The sequence below is a fragment of the Cannabis sativa genome, chromosome 2, assembly GCF_029168945.1.
Source record: "Cannabis sativa cultivar Pink pepper isolate KNU-18-1 chromosome 2, ASM2916894v1, whole genome shotgun sequence".
NCBI lineage: Eukaryota > Viridiplantae > Streptophyta > Magnoliopsida > Rosales > Cannabaceae > Cannabis > Cannabis sativa.
In genome coordinates, this window is record NC_083602.1 from 32,640,846 (window position 1) to 32,658,486 (window position 17,641).

The window sequence follows — 17,641 nt, forward strand, 5'->3', positions numbered from 1 at the left end:
TGTATGTTAGGCCAAATTAAAAATATGCATATACCTTGATTTTGTGCTATTTGGCGTGTTGTCTCAGCTATCCCTTTCTGCATTTGTATATACAGTAGAAAAAAAAGTAAACTAAATATAAAGGTATAATCTTATTTTATTTCTAAATATAAAGGTTAATTTATTTGGTATAAGCTATCTTTGTTTATATGACAAATGATAGTGGCAAGTAAAGCACCATTATAATCTCTTCTTTGCCTCTTTTTTTTTTTTTTTTTTTTTAAATTATTATTTTACTTTTTTTAAAAAAAAATAAAATAAAAAAAACATCTTTTATGGGGTACCGGTTTAGCTAGCCCTTAATATATGCCTAATAATAAATTAATTAAATTACTTATACCCTTCACGGGATACGATTCTTTGTTTGGTGAGATTTTTTTTTTATTAATTTATTTTAAATGACATATAATATTAATTTATTTATTTGTATTTGAAAACACTAGTGCATATATGTGCATTTTTGGGTTGTATTATTTCACTATCAAGATCATGAAATTAAAAAAAGATTCGTTATTCCAGCTTTAGAATTAATTATTTGTTTATATTAATCCAAAAAAGGGTTAGGGTAATCAACATTATTATGTAAAAAGGCATTTTTCATTTCAAAGTTTATTATTATAGTTTTTTTTTTTTTTTTTGACTATTCTCTGTTTGGTACTCCGTGGATGCCGTACACATGATGGTCAAAAGCTTACATAAAGCCAAAAGGAGGGTTCCAAATCCAAAGTTTTGAAAGCCAAACAAGTTCTTGGGATGCTCCAAAATTTGCATGAGACTGTTTATTTAATTAAAAATAAAGATTAGGGAGTTGTATTCTGTAGAAATTTAATTAAAAACTACTACATATTTAATTAACAATATTTCCATGTACTTAATTATTGCTTTCTCTCACTATCTGGTCCAGTGAAAAAACAACAAAGCAACAAGTACTTCAGATTAAAGAAATATTAATTAATTAGGAACATAATAATGAAGGGTTTCCAATGATACCATCTCAATCAAAAAAAAAAAGTTTACAATGAATTCTGATCTGCCTTAATTAGAGGGTGCAATTCATGTTTATTAATATAATTAATAATATTGTAATAAGATGGGACATGCATAGCTAGCAAGACTAATCGAAAAAAATCAATATTCAAAGCTAACAAGGCCTTGTGAGGTAAAACAAAACTGATGGTGCGATCTATTGTAGTAATGTAGAACTGTAATATATATACCTATTAATATATTTATAATAAATAATTGTTATGTGATCTTGTCTTGTTGTTCAAATCCTGTACTAGCGATCATGTTTCAAAACGTACGGATATATAGCTTCAACTTATTACTATATAGGCATGTAAATATACATGTTGGATCTGTTAGAAGGATAATATATTAGAACAGTAATAAGACTGTATTATTGAAGACAATTAGGACAGTACTTATATCCACATGCCCACACACATGCATAATACTAATTTCAGTACATATAACCATAATTAATATATTTTCTCGCAAAGTACCATATTTAATATATTTATATAAATAAATTTGTAGAAAATAAGTAGGATCCTATGCAATAAATTGACTAATTACAATTTTTCATTAATTAATTATGTATATCTTGCAAAGTACAATATGTATATGTTGGTTATGGTTATAAGTTTCGTCATTCCAGAAACTAGTTGTTACTTCGAAAAGAAGTTACAGGAAGTTTGGTGTCCATCACTGGAAGCTTTGTTCAAGAAGTTGTGGTCAGTCCAGATGGTTAGGGGTGAGCATGGGTTGGGTTGGCCGGGTTGAGGCTATTTTAATGACCCAACCCAATAACATCGGCCTAGAAATTTTTAACCCAATGACATCCTGAATTTTTTCTAACCCAACCTATTTTTTCCTTTTATGGATTGGGTTACAACCCTTATGTCATATAAAAAAAAAATCAGATTTTCATAAAAGTTCAAACATAAACATAAGCATCCAAAGTTAAAGAAATTACAATCATCCAAAGTCTTAAAACATTCAAGTCTTAAAACATTAAAATTACAATCATCCAAAGTCTTAAAACATTAAAATTACAATCATCCAAAGTTTTAAAATATTAAAATGATCCATAACAAACTTGAACAAAATAAGATAAGTTCTCATGTAGGCCTCAATCAACAATGTCAATAATACTCTTTGGTTTTGGTGATGTAGCCTTGAGGTCAACTTTATTTTCTACAATAATAAAAAATAAAATCAATCAAATTATTATAAATATACAAACATAATAAAACAAAGACCATATTCAATTTTTGTCAAGAAAATTACCTTGTTCAAGAAAATCATAAGCTTGAATTTCATCCAAATACTCCCTCATTTGAATCCCCTCATGATTTCCTTTCATCCAATTTTGAGTGCAAACTAATGCCTCCACCATTTTAGGGCTCAAAGAACTCCTAAAAGAGTCTAAAATGCGTCCACTAGTACTAAATGCAGATTCAGAGGCCACAGTTGACACAGGAATAGCAAGTATATCTTTAGCAATTAATGACATAATTTTATACCTACTAGAGTTATCCTTCCACCAAAGTAGAATGTCAAATGAGGGGGTCAATGGGTTGACAGGATCATCAAGCAAATATCGCTCCACATCGTTCATTTGGTCATCCACAACCATCTGTCGTTGCTGTAAGTAATTTGCCAATAGTCTACTCCTATTGGATTGTTTGAGATCACAAGTTGGTAATAGTGAATCACTTTTGGAAACCTACACATATAGCAAACAAGAAATTCCATCAACAAACAAAATTAAATAAAAATCACTCAAAGTAAATAAAAAAACAGCAACTAACCTTATCATCTTTATTCCCATTCATCGCATTATAGGAAGTGAACAAACGTTGAAGGACTTGTTTCACCTTAACAACGATCTTAGCAACAATTTCAGCTTTGTAAATGGTCTCAAACAAATATTTCAAATACTTTAACTTGTACCTTGGATCAACCACAATAGCCAAAAATAAAAAAGGATTGATATTTTCAGCATTGCCCCAATATTTGTCATACTTCCTTCTCATATTGGCAGCCATGGTAGATAGCAAAGGGTCACTACTACCACACAAATCTCCCAATTGAGTGTGTATCTCACATATCTCATGATAAAAGTTGTTAGAAGTTACATGTAATGAACCACTAAACTTTAAAGTAACTTCATAGAAAGTTTTAAGAAATTTGACAAATACCGTAGCACACTCCCAATCACTAGAAGAAGGTGGTCCAACCATCTTTTTTCCATTTTCTTGTTCCATGAAGTAACTCACAAACTTGTCATCATCATCTTCATAACTTGCAAAAGCTTTTTCAAACTTTAAGGCAACCTCTAACATCATGTAAGTCGAATTCCATCTTGTAGGAACATCTAAAATTAACCACCCCTTGTATAAAAAGAAAATAAATCAACAAATAAAAATAATACTAAAATTATTCATAATAATAATAAAAAAAAAAAAATCAGCAACTAACCTTGTAATCAATTTTTACTGTTTCCGCAGTCACTTTGAACTTTTCCAACGTTGCAGGAGATGACCGAATATATCTTACACAGTTACGAATGGCAGCAATGGAGTCATGCATGTCTTTCAAGCCTTCATTCACAATTAAATTTATTATGTGAGCACCACACCTGAAATGCATGAACTCGCCTTCAAGAAGAGATCCATTCCATGCATTTACCCTCCTCTTCAAAAAGGCAATAGCCACATCATTAGCTGATGCGTTATCAACAGTCACAGAAAAAACCCTTTCTATTCCCCAACCGAGCAAACAAGCTTCCATCACCTTACCAATTGTCTCACCCTTATGATTAGGAATTTGACAAAAATTTATGATTCTTTTTTGCAAACTCCAATCACTGTCAATATAGTGTGCAGTGAGACACATGTAAGACATTTGAGTAGAGGATGTCAAACAATCTGTGGTTAAACATACTCTTTGTCCATCCTTAGTTAGTTCCATCTTTAGTTTCATTCTTTCCTCACAAAACATTTTGTGTATGTCCCTAGTAACCGTAAATCTACTAGGGAGTTGAAAGTTAGGTTGCAACTCTTGAATAAGTTCCTTAAAGCCTTCACCATCTACAACACTAAAGGCTTGCTCATCCTTCACCACAAACTTAGCTAAAGCTTTCCGACATCTCTCCTTGTTGAAAGTGACCGCCAACAAATTTGACCCACTACTACCATCACCACCACTTTGAAAGCTAAGTATTTTTTGTTTCTTATCCGAGACCCTATGTGGATACTTCTTACATTGGCTGTTCAAATGAGTCAACAAACTAGTTGTACCAACTCTCCTACTATCACAAGCATAATTTTTTCCACAATAGTTACAAGTGCATCTAGGGTCTTTTGGATTTCCATTTGGGACTTTAGTGAAGTGATCCCAAACGGAAGAAGTTCTAGAAGGCTTTTTCTTATTTAGGAGTTGTTCATCATTGTCTTCCTTTTTAGGTGACTTAAGTTCAATAGGAGTGGTAGTATTTGGGGTAGGATTTTGGGTGGTGTTTGGGGTAGTGATTGGAGTGGTAATACTAGTTGGGGGGTGGGATTTGAGGTGGTGTTTAGAGTAGGACTTTGGGTAGTATTCAAGGTAGTGTTTGGATCATGCAATTCACGTAATTCAGAAGAAGTTGGTACAATAAACTTATCCATCATGGCTGCCAAAAAAAATTATATAAACAATTAAGCAACATATTAAAAAAATAACACAAAATCACTAGCAAAAAAAATTATACTTCATTTCATACATAAAAAATAAAATTATTTCTAAGATAAACATGGAAAATAAATACTTATTTGCCACACTAATTTAATATATTTATTTGCCAATATAATATAGTGACTTAAAATTATCATACCCAACACTTCAAATTAGACTTTCATATTTACTAAAACACACCATTGATTTTGAAATTAGTATTAATATAGCTACTGTTTATTTCTAAAAAGAATGCATATAATGGTAGCTTGTATATCTTCTAATGATTTATCTTTTTACCACAATTTCAACAGTGTCTCTAGCCCACAATTTAAATTAACAAGTTAGATAGAATATGTGAGAAATTGAATTAATTAGTTCTTCATTGTCCACTTAAGGCCACTTTTTTTCTTTTCGGTTTTGCAGCCTCTTAAAACCCCATTTAATTTCAATGCATCCTATAAAAAATCCAATTATGCTTAACACTTAACAGAGTTTAAAATCTAATATTCCACAGTGGCTATCCTCATTATTTAAAACAACATATCTAGTTTTAACAAAAGCTTTCTTTTAGTAAATATTTTTTTTTTAATTACAAACAAACAACACAAACAACAAATCATATTGTACCAGAAAAAAAAAATGAGACGTTGAGAATATTTAGACCTTTGGCTTCACCTGAGCAGTGAGCTTTAACACTTGAGGGCGGTGGTGACGAAGAACTGAGCAAACAATCTGAAGAGTGAAGACGAACTGAGATTTTTCCACCAAGCCAAAATAAAAAGAAGAAAAGCAAAAAAAAAAAAGTCAGATATTGATCATATTATTTCCTCTAAGTTTTTACTTCCATTAAGAAAAAAAAAAGCAAAGAGCTTACCAAAACTCCAATCATATTATTGGCAGCCATTGGAAGTTCCATAAAAGAAAAAAGAAAAAAAAATGTAGAAACTTACATGAACAGCAAGGTCCGAATGGAGTAATCGGTCGGAGCCACCACTAGCCGGAGGCCCAGAGGAAAGAACACGCACACACGGTTGGGACGTTGGGGTTGAGACCTGGGACGACTGGGCTGGGTGGGCGATTTGCTTGCTGCTGTGTCTGTTAGGGTTTCAAAATAGGTGTGGCTAGGGTTGGGACAAAGGAGAAGAAGAGGTAAATGGTATTAGACTATTAGGGTAAATAGTTTTTGTCTGATTGTTAAAAACTTAAAAAAATAAAATAATTATTAATTTTTTTTATATCACATTGGGCTGGGCCGGCCCGGGTTGGGTTCAACGGTTTAGAAAAATGCCAACCTGTTATCAACCCAATAGTAATGGGTCGTAAGCTTTTCAACCCAACACATATTCAGCCCACTAAAAGAGAGCATGCTCGGCCCATTTTCGGGTTGGGTTGGCCGGTTTAGTCGGCCCATCGGGCTAAATGCTCACCCCTACAGATGGTCCTTTCAGATAGCTTGTCCTCCGTAAGAATAGTATGGCCGGATAGCTTATCATGAGTCTGGAGATGTATTTCCAGATAGTTTGTTGTCAGTCTTGAACGATCATCCAAAGTACATGTAATCATCAAGATAGTCTCGTCCAGATTGATTCTTTCCAATGTCCGTACTGAAAGCGCGTTATTGAAGCTGACGTGGAATATGTTGCTGGAGCTAACTTTGAGACTTTAACGGTACATTAATTAGTCATGATAGAATCAGAGTTAATTTTAGCAACTATACAAACATATATATAACTATCACCTTTGTAATCCATAAAGTATCAAATTATTGACAACTTGAGAGAAAAATTATCGTTGTAAGGTTAGAGAGAGAATGATAAACTTAGAGAGAAAGTTCGTCTTGTAATCTTTGTAACACTATGAGAGGATTCTGTTGGGAATATTTTACTAGGATCTAAATTTACTAATAAGTATGTTGATTAACATCCTAAATATGAATATCTCTAAAATAATAAAATTAAACACATAAGAGTTTAAAAAACCTTACATTGGTTGCAGTGGAATATAATGACTCCTTCTGCTCAGATCGCTAACCCTTATTCCTTCAGCTCAAAAACTTATTGTGCTAAAACTAGACATACGCAAGTGCACACAGTCACACACAAGTAATACAATGATAAGTAAAAGAGTATCGTCTCCACAGGGATTGATTAGAAATTAATTATGCAAAAATCAGTACTAAACAATTTGGGTTAAACAAATAAGAAGCGATGATGATTTGAACTATGCTAAAAACTAAACAAGATAGTAAATGAAATGAGAAAGGAAAATGAGAAAAATGATGAGCTAGAACAATCAAATCCACTTAGAATGCAAATTCAATGTCAATTCCATAGAGGAATGCATTAGTAATTAAATTTTGTCAACCAGAAATATAAATGAACATATGATTTTTTCAAAGCTATATGTTATGGGCTCTCAAGATTAAATTAACATATTCCTATGCAAATCTAGACTTAGAGAACACAAATTAAGCACTAATTTTCCATGGGTCATACAAGCTAAATATCATATTTATATACCATCTACAAATCACACTTTTTCAAGGTGATAATCTTGCATCATTCAAGTATTTTCACTAATCTTATTTTTTTTAAAATCAAGATTAGTTAACAACCTACAATTGGCGATCAAGCAAAAGTAGGTAGACAAACATTAGGCATCTTTGAATGAACAAAACTTCATTACAAAAAATATTCATAAAACATCAAGAAAATTCAAAATCGAAGGTTCATTAAAGGTTTTAACTAAAAGAAATTAGTTCAAGCTCAAAAACACAAAAATACCTAAAATGAAAATAAAGAAATATAAAAATGAAATACAAAAGATTACCAAAGGCATATATACAACAAAATTATAGAATGGTAATCAAATAAAAAATAACATTGTATGAGATTAAATTAATTAACGATAAATTTGTCACAATTCTCACAATTGTTATGAACAATAAAATTGGCGTGCTTATTATAGTGTTGTTTCATTTTGGTTGTAACCGTTTGTCGATTAATGAAGTTTCCTTTCTTCTGGATCAAAAAAAAAGAGAAAATGGCGCCAAAACCCCCAATACTTTCATTTGGTTTCACTTAACCCCCAAAACCCAAATTTGGATAGTAAAACCCCCAATACTCGTGCTTTGTTAGCAATTTACTATTTCTGTCATCTTTAGGTGTTAAGTGCCATGCTGGATTGTTCATGTGTACATCTACATGGACACGGTGTACACGTGGTACAATTTTATTGGTCCACGTAAAAAATTATTTAAAAAAATTAAAAAATTAAAAATAAAATTAAAAATAAAAAAATAATTTTCTGTTTTTTTTCTTTCTTTTTTTCCTTTCTTTCTTTTTTGTTCTTTCTTTTTTTTTTCTTTTTCCTTTTTTTCTTGTTTTCAGACTCTCTATCTTCTCTCCCTTCACAAACTCTCTCTCTCTTCCCCTCTGTCTACTTTGATGCCGGATCGGAGCCGCCCCACACCAGACCGTCGAGTGCCCCATCAAGCTCTCTATCTCTCTCCCTCACGAACTCTCCGACCACACGACGATGAAACAAAATCGTCATCGAACTCCTCCTCTCTCCCATGCTTCCTTTCTCTCTCTATCTCTCGCAGTCTCTTTCTTTCTTTCTCTCTCTATCACGGTGAAGCAAAGGTTGCGATGGTGGTGATTTTTAGATCTGGGGTTTTGAGCGCAGATCTAACAGAGGAACTTGATCTATTCCACTAGAGGAGCGCAGATATGGGGTTTGGACCTCTTCTTCTTTGTTTTTTATTTTTATTTTTTGACCTGTTAAGTTGTGGTGGTTTCATATCTGGGTTTAATTATTTTTTTGGGTATGATTTAGATGTGAAAGATAGGTTGAGGTGGAAGCGGTGGTGTTTTTGATTGTTTAGGTACAGTATGAAGATGATGGAGAAGATGATGGAGAAGATGAATGAAATAAGAAATAAGAAAGAAAAAAAAATGTTCATCATCCTGGTACGAAAAAATCAGTAGAATAGAGGAAAGAAAACAAACAACTCACTTGTTTAACGTCTCCACAAAATCCAAAAATTTTATGAAGCTCGCTGTTTGAAACAGAAGAATCAAGGTTTGATACCATCCTCATACCCATATTTGGCCAATAGAGACTTTGAAAATTTAACACGAATTGAAAACAATAATTATAATAATAATTTTCTAAATCAAATCCAAACCTCTCATTTCAACCATAGTTTCATCAAAAAACTTAAAACTGAAACAAAATCAAAGAACCTAAAATGGGTTTCCATCGATGAGCTTAAAGAGAGCTCAAACACTTAGAGCTTGTTTGGTTGTTTTTTCAGTTTTCAGTTTTTAAAATTGTATTTTTAAAAGTAAGAATAGAAAATAGTTTTTCATCATTTTAAAATTTAATGGTCTTTCTGTTGGGATTTTATGCCCTAAATAAAACTCATTTCAATCTAATCTGATTTGTTATCAATAGAAGATTAGAAATCATTTATGTTTGCATGTAGTTTTCATGTTTATGGTTTATTGTGCACAAAATCCGTTAAGTCCAGAACATATAGTTATTCACAATTACAGTGATGTCAACACAGTGGAATATAATTGTGATTATATGCTTCAAAAGATAATGTCCCTAATTTATCAGTGCACTGGATTTACACTGATGTGATAATCAGTGATAAAGTATACTTACACCTTGGATAAGTGTTATGTTCTTTCCAGAACATTAGCCAAGTATGCTAGTTTCGAATGTATGGAGTATACATTGGACTGGGACCGATATTGATCTTGGTAAAGATATTATAATCTTACCGTTGTATCTTTCTAAGACAATATCACTAGTTGATCTTAGATTAAAAGATCTTAATCCTGACATGCTTAGGTTTAATCTCAGGAGTGTTATTCATGTTCTTTGATTTGTTAGTTTAGCCTACTTTGAGGTTAGGGTGATGCGTACATTTTGGGAGCATGATAGTGCAATTGAGTGGGAGCGCTTAACATAGATATGGAATCTATAACTTCTATCTGGACATAGAAGTGAAACGATGATTTCTTTCGAGCTTGGCTTAATAAAGATAAATGGAAGAGCTCTTATTTCAGTGATTATATTAGCTCACTGAAATATCATTTATAGGAAGCTAAGTGTTTTAAGGATAAAATACATTGAGGGGTGAAACAGTAAATTTATTCCTACTTGGTGTAAATCATCTATAGAGGATCTTTGATTATTGGGATTAGAACGATGATTAAATGTTTATAGCGTTTCTATATCGTGGAACATATAGAGCGTTCTATATGACTGAGAGTGCAATTCCAAGTTCTTTGGTGGATGCAATGAGGAATTAATAAGTTAGGGAATTTACTTAGTAAATTCTAGTTCTGCTTATTGGAAGCTCGGTTGTATAGGCCCATGGTCCCCATACTAGTTGAGAACATACTGCTTGTAAGACTCAGTTAATTGATTTTGATTAATCAATTATAATTCTAAAATTAGATTATGTCTAGTTTAAGATTTTCACTAAGCAAGGGCTTAATTGTGAAGAAAAGATATTCTAGGGCTTATTTGTTAATCAAGAGACTTTATTAAGTCTAATTAATAAATATATTAAATGGAAATTTTATTTGATAATTAATTTTAATTATTAAATAAATATTTTTGGCATTTAAGTAGTTGAATTGGAAAAATAGCATTTTTGAGAAAATAAGGAAAATTGTTAAAAAATGGCAAAATTACAAAGTGGGGGCCCACATCCTATGGCCGACCACTTGAAGGGAATTTACCATTTAATTTTTTCAATATTTTAATGCCAAATAATTTTAACCTAAACCTAGGTGGTTGCCTATAAATAGATAGTGATGCCTCATATCAAAAGATGATGAACACTTGCCTTCAGTGAAAAGTTTGAGCCATATATTCTATACCATATTCGAACCACTCCTCTCTCTTCTTCTCTTCATATTTTCAAACCCTATAGTGATAGAGTAAGTGCCCACACACATCAAGTGGTACTCAATCATAGTGTGTAAGGCTATGAAGAATCAGTTTCAAGAGAAGGAGATTCGGTCTCAGATCTTGGTGATACTCTGCTACAGACAGGATACAAGGGTTAGAGATCTGAGTGGAAGGAGCCATTATAATTCCGCTGCATCCACTGTAAGGTTTCTGAAACTTTATATGTATTTATTTACATTGTTTTAGAGTTTTATATTTAGGATGTTAAATAACATATATGGTAGTAAATCTAGATCCTGGTAAAACATATTCCAACAGTTTGGCACAAATTTTTTAAAACTATTTTTAGATTTTTTCTTACTAAAAAAATTAATATTTTAACACCATACCATGACATGAAACCATCTAGGTTAATGTTCGGGTATAGTTTCGGGTCTAGGATCCGAGTATGTAAGCAAAAATATAAAATATAATATGTTAGACAAAAAAAAAATATTTTTGAAAGTTAAAAATAATATTTTTAATGTTTTCTGTTTTCTAGTTTTTCCCTTTTTTAAAACTCAATTTTAAAAAATTATTTTTAAAAATTTTTCCCAAACAGCCCCTATTAGTTTTTAAAAACTATTTTTAGTTTTAAAAAACAGAAAACAGTTTTTAAGTTATGAAACCAAATTGTCTCTTATTTTCTCCAATAGTTCAAAATTACTATAATAAAAAACTCAGATTTGAAAAAAATGGTCTTTTTTACTTTTTTTTTTTTTTGAAAAGAAGTGTTCTTTATTGACTCGAGCAAACACTCGTAAGAATAGACATCAACTCCAAAGGAACACTATTAATAGAGAACATACGTTCAGGTAAAGAAATAGAATGCCGAGCAACAAAGTGCGCAACACGATTCGCAAAATGCTCAACAAAAAATACTGAAACATTTAACAAATTTTTAAGAATGTTCTTACAATCTTCCACCACCAAACCGAATGTTGAAGCAAATATTTCTACACTCTGAATAGCTTTAACACAGACCAGGCTGTCTATCTCAAGAATAGCCTGTGTGTAAGTGTGATTTTTAAGCCAACTTAAAGCCTCCCTAATGCCCATGATTTCTGCCAATTCAGGAGAGACTTTGCCATGTTTGAACCCAACAAAAGCAGCAACCAGATTTCCATTCGTGTTTCTAACTACACACCCGGAGCCATGTTTGAAGAGAGGATCGAAAATGGCTGCATCAATGTTGAGCTTGATGCCTAAAGTCGGCTTAACCCACTACTCCGAACCATCTCCTTCTTTGAGTGGAGACATCAAGGGACCCTTTCCTTGAGCTTTCAACCATTGATCAAGACTCGAATTGGCAAAAACAACCACATCTCTCACACTTCGAACTCTCTGCTTCCATAGAAGATCATTTCTTGCTGACCAAATGGCCCAACACAACATTACCACTCTGCCCATAGACTCACCATCTACTAGCCTTGAAGTATCGTTCAACCACGACAGAAGAGAAGAAACATCTCTTCCTGCAGCTGCCCATACTCCCAACATGACAAAGAAAATGGCATGACACCAGAATATGCCATTCCATCTCAGCAAACACACCACACATAAGACAAGCATTATCAACCAAGACCTTTTTTATGCACAAATTTCCTTTAGTTTCAAGACAGTTAGAGGCCGCCCTCCAAACAAGGTCTTTGGCTTTAGGAGGCACTTTGAGAGACCACAAATTCTTCCAAAACACATTGATTTCTGAGTTGTCTGAGGAATGCTTCTAATCTTGAAGCAATTTATACGCACTTTGGACCGAGTAAAAACCATTTTCCTCAGCAACCCAATAGAAGGAATCGTTTCCACTAGAAGGATTTATAGGTATGCCAAGAATGATTGCAGCATCTTCGTGTGAGAAAAGATCTCTCACAATATCAACATCCCAACTACGGTTGTTGACTTGAAAGAGGCTGCTGACAGTGAAGTTTTCAAGGCCATGAACAGCAGGAACAGGTGTAGGTCGATTAATAACTGGTAGCCATGGATCTGAAGTTATTTGAACAGTCGTACTCGATCCAATTATTTTCCTCAAATCCAATTTGACAGTATCCTTTGCAGCAAAAATACTACTCCAAATAAAGCTCGGGTTCGACCCAAGTTCAGCGGAGAGATAATCACCTTGCGAGTAATATCTAACTTTAAAAACTTTACTAACCATGGAATCAAGCCTAAACAAAAGCCTCCATCCTTGTTTACCAAGCATAGCCAGATTAAAGTCCCTAAAACTACGAAATACCATGCCACCGTCAAATTTGTGCTTTGTCATTCTATCTGAATTCATCCAAATAGTACCACTCCCATTACCATTAGAATTGTTCAATTTCTACCAAAAGCTTGCCATCATTCGCTCAATTTCTTTACATGTTCCAATCAGAAAAAGGAAGACATTCATAGTGATTTTTTACCTTAATAGTCCTAAAATTGAAATTATTTAGCTCATGATACCAATTATTGAAATTAATACACAATGAGTATTTAACAATAATCAATACAATTAATACTCATAAATATACAAGATCAATCATTTAATCTTAGACATTGACGTAAGAATAAACATACTTCCAATTTTAAATTTGTTCTAAAATGATCATGTTGATTGAACTTCATTTATCTACACAATAAAGAAAAATAAGAATTCATGCGGTTTTATGAACAATACTCTATTTCACTCTCTATCTTTATTCACACACATCTCATATACACCCTTAGTAACCAATAAGGACATGACCCTTTTATAAGGATTAATGGGCCTATTGAGCCTATAGCCCAAATAATGAGAATTTATTATCTTGGCCCAATAGAATTACCAAAGATGTTTTAGAGCATGTCCATGTAAGAATTCATGAGATTTTATGAACAACACTATAATTCACTCTCTATCTTTATTCACACACATCTCATACACACCCTTAGTAAACTATAACGGCATGACCCTTTTATAAAGATTAATGGGCCTATTGGGCCTATAGCCCTAATAGAGAGAATTTATTGTCTTGGTCCAATAGAATGACCAAAGACGTTTTAGAGCGTGTCCATGAGCCCCGAGTGTATTAGTACGTTATGTCCATCTTATTATGGTCCTATGGTATACCATACATTATCGATTATATAATTATCATTATATTTTAATACTGACACAAAGTAAGCAACATTTAATTATATTAGTCCACATAAATTATTCTCATTTGAATCCTAATTTATATTTATTGACAATTCAAAAACTTAAATTAAAAAAATAGAAACCAATCAAATAATGGAGCAAAACATTTAAAAAAAACATAATAGATGTTTCATGTTATACCTACACATAAATATATAAATATACATTCTATATAAAATATAATTATGTAACAAAATTTTTAGTTTAACGATATTTTTTTAATTTTATGTTAACTTTAACAAAATATACTATTATTTAACAAAATATTCTTTATTAATTTTATAACATTATTTTTTTGATAAATCAATGAGTTGTATTGCACAAAACAAGCTTTTTACAATCTATACGCACCTATGAAAAGGGCCGAAATCTATGTACACAATTGTATCAATCTAGAGTCAATATATGTGTTATGATTTACAAAGCAATAAACCAAGCTCTATCATTATTCTTGACCTTTTTAGGCATCACCCTATCAATCCGAACCTTTATGTTCCATTTTGTTTCTTCAACAATACGAGTCGGGTTAACTCTAGCTTTTTGCCAAACAACTTCATTTTGGGCTCTCCAAATGTTATACACCAGCCCTACAACAGCAGCCGAGAGGACTCCCTTCTTAAACTTTGACAATTTGGACTTCCCAATCCACTTGAGAAGCTGTTGTAGGCTACTGGTTTGGGCATGCCAATTCAGCCATGTCTTCAGGTCTTGTAAACATTTCTCAGCAACAGTGCACTCAAAAAATAAGTGTTGGCAGGTCTCTAGTTGCAGCTCACATAAGCAGCAGGTCCCTTGAACATGTATGCCAAATCGCATCAGTCTATCTTGTGTCTTCAACCTATTTAGCATTGCCAACCAAGCCATGACACTATGTTTTGGAGTGTTAAGCCTTGACCAAGCTTCTTTTCTCCAAACCAGCCGAGTTATTGGTGGGGAAAACAGTTTGTATCCAGATGCAACACTATATTTCTGCTGCTGAAAAGCATCAAAGTCTACCAGTTCTCGGATTTGATCTTTCAAGGCAACCATCTTCTTCCAATACCAACTGGAATGTATGGAAGGAGAGTAGTTCTCCCATGTCTGATTCTTAATATAGACACTATGGACCCATTTGAGCCATAAGCTCTCTTGTTTATTTGAAATAGCCCATACGTACTTACTTATTGCAGCCTTGTTCCAAGCTTCTAAGTTCTTGATCCCTAGACCTCCCCCTGCCTTAGGTTGACAAATGTAATTCCAAGCAACATACCCTGCACCTTGAAACATAGCTTGACCTTTCCAAAGAAAGGCCCGACAGATGGCTTCGATAGATCTCAATACCTTCTTTGGAAGAATCATTATTTGACTCCAGTAGGCTTGTATAGCAATGAGAACAAAGTTGATTAGAGTGATTCTCCCAGCAAAAGAGAGATTCATGGAGCTCCAACTTCTAATTCTAGCAGTCATTCTCCCAGCTAATATATCACATTCTTTCCCTGAAATCTTTTTCCCACAGATTGGTATGCCCAGATAAGTGAATGGCATTTCCTGTCTGATGAAACCTGAAATGTGCATAATTTGATTGACTTCATTAGGCTGCATGTTACTACAGTATAAGGCAGTTTTGCTGACATTTGGATATAATCCAGATGTAGGTGAGAAGGTTTTTAGAGCCTGCAACATGTATAAGATACTCATGAAATCCCCACGACAAAATAATAGCACATCATCAGCAAAAGCAAGGTGATTCAGTTTCAAACTAGCACATCTGTCATGAAATTGAAACCCCTCTTTTTCCCCCACTTTCTTCATCAATCTCGATAAGTATTCCATACCCAGTACAAAAACCGAGGGAGAAATCGGATCACCTTGTCTAATTCCCCTTTTTGCTTCGAAAAAACCATGAAGAGTTCCATTGAACATCAATGAGAATCTAGGAGTTGTAATACAGTTCATAATTAGTTGAATGAATTTTAGAGGAAAATTCAAGCCAACTAACATCTCTTCAAGAAAACTCCACTCAATTGTGTCATACGCCTTTTGCAAATCCAGCTTTATCATGTAACTAGGCTTATTTTCCTTTCTACCATAGTGCCTCACCAAATCTTGACATATCAAGATATTATGCCCTATAAACCTCCCTTTGATAAAACCACCTTGAGACTGTGATATTATTGAAGGAAGGATGTTATTGATTCTAGAACTCAAAAGCTAGGTTGCAATCTTGTAAATCACATTGCAACAAGCTATAGGTCTAAAATCTTTAACAGGGTTAGGACACTTCACCTTAGGCACCAACGTAATTATGGTAGAGTTTATTTCTTTCAAGATGTTACCTGAATTCAGAAAAGAGTGCACAGCAGCACATATGTCCTCTCCAATCAGCTTCCAATTGTCTTGGTAGAAGCCACTAGAAAAGCCATCTGGACCCGGGGATTTATTTGCAGGTATGCTAAATACAGCCTTTTTTATCTCATCCTTTGTGAATTCCTGTAGTAAGTAATCAGCCTGAGTTGAGGATAGTACAGGGCCATTGCTGAGAATATTGTTTTCCACTACCTTCCTCTGCTCTCTTTCGGTTCCAAGAAGACTTTTGTAAAAGTCTAGGAATGCTGTTGTAATGAGTTCAGGATCTGTAACTCTGCTGCCCTCTTGGTTTTCTATGGAGAGGATTCGGTTTTGCGTTATTCTATGCTTAATGCAAGCATGAAAAAAGGCAGAGTTCGAGTCACCATCTTGAATCCACTCCACTTTAACTTTCTGTTTTAAGAACAATGAGTAATCCTGGTGCTTTTGACTTAAAACCTCACAGGCTGATCTTTCCTGCTGGTGTAAACTTTCCTCAAGAGGCTGCTGCTGCAGCTGGCTTTGGAGACTGTCAAGAGATGCCTTGGCCTCATGAACCTGTTGTTGCAAATCACAATAATCTTCCCTGTTTAACTTCCTCAGCCTCTCTTTGAATAGCTTCAGTTTACAAACAACTTGATACATTTGGTTCCCTGAAATTTCCAAGCACCATATGTCTTTTAGCATAGAGTCATACTTAGGATGGGATTTCCACATCCTAAAATACTTGAACGGCTTTTTCCCCCCCACAACTTGAGGATGCAAAGAAAGGATAGCTGGAGAATGATCAAATAATCCCTCATTAAGAAATACAGCTTCAGCAAACTCATATTGTCCAACCAAGCTTGATTGGCCATAATCCTGTCTATCTTGGAATATATCCTATCAGCCCCTGGTTGCTTATTCGTCCAAGTGAAAAAATTCTCACTAGCTTTAACATCTTCTAGCTTGCAAAAATTTACACAAGTAAGGAAATCAGAATCAGGATAAGACCTTACCCTGTGCCCCACTCTCTCTTCCTTAGCCAAAATGTCATTGAAATCCCCCATCACACACCAATTTCCATTAGAAGATAAATCGCACAAGTCCTTCCAAAGTACTTTCCTCTCTCCCCTGTTGTTTGAAGCATAAACAACCGTGAGCAAACTGTTGAACCCTTCAATAGTTGAAATCCTCAAATGCATTAGTTGGCTAGTACATTTGATGATATCAACATTAAATCTATAAGGATTCCAAGCAATCGCAATTTTACCTCCCGGATGCCAGGCAATGTTTGAAGAAAAACACCATCCTTCGAAAATATTAGAGTACAAGGCTCCAAGCTTTGGAGCCTTTACCCTAGTCTCGAGGAGACCCACAAAATCAATCTTTTGAGAAAAAAATAAGTTCTTTATTAGTTGTTGTTTAGATTGATGATTG

General features: G+C 33.7%; 2 protein-coding genes across 2 annotated transcripts; both read right to left on the reverse strand.

The window, feature by feature from the left end:
• Positions 1 to 11,472: 11,472 nt before the first annotated feature.
• LOC133034265 (uncharacterized) lies at positions 11,473 to 12,306 on the reverse strand. The gene is made up of 2 exons (XM_061109318.1): positions 11,970 to 12,306; positions 11,473 to 11,873 (listed from the first exon to the last, which is right to left on the reverse strand). The coding sequence occupies exons 1-2, from the start codon at positions 12,304 to 12,306 to the stop codon at positions 11,473 to 11,475; spliced, it is 738 nt and encodes a 245-aa protein (XP_060965301.1).
• A 2,008-nt stretch (positions 12,307 to 14,314) lies between these two features.
• Positions 14,315 to 15,937, reverse strand: LOC133034266 (uncharacterized). Its single transcript, XM_061109319.1, has one exon. It carries the CDS (start codon positions 15,935 to 15,937, stop codon positions 14,315 to 14,317), a length of 1,623 nt encoding a protein of 540 aa, XP_060965302.1.
• Between the last annotated feature and the right edge of the window lie 1,704 nt (positions 15,938 to 17,641).

Excerpts from the sequence above, each read along its gene's own strand:
- LOC133034266 (XM_061109319.1), bottom strand. The coding sequence starts at position 15,937 with ATGATAAAGCTGGATTTGCAAAAGGCGTATGACACAATTGAGTGGAGT.
- LOC133034265 (XM_061109318.1), bottom strand. The coding sequence starts at position 12,306 with ATGCTTGTCTTATGTGTGGTGTGTTTGCTGAGATGGAATGGCATATTC. Across the intron at positions 11,874-11,969 it reads TCCACTCAAAGAAGGAGATG|TTAGAAACACGAATGGAAAT; the intron begins GTTCGGAGTAGT and ends CCGGGTGTGTAG.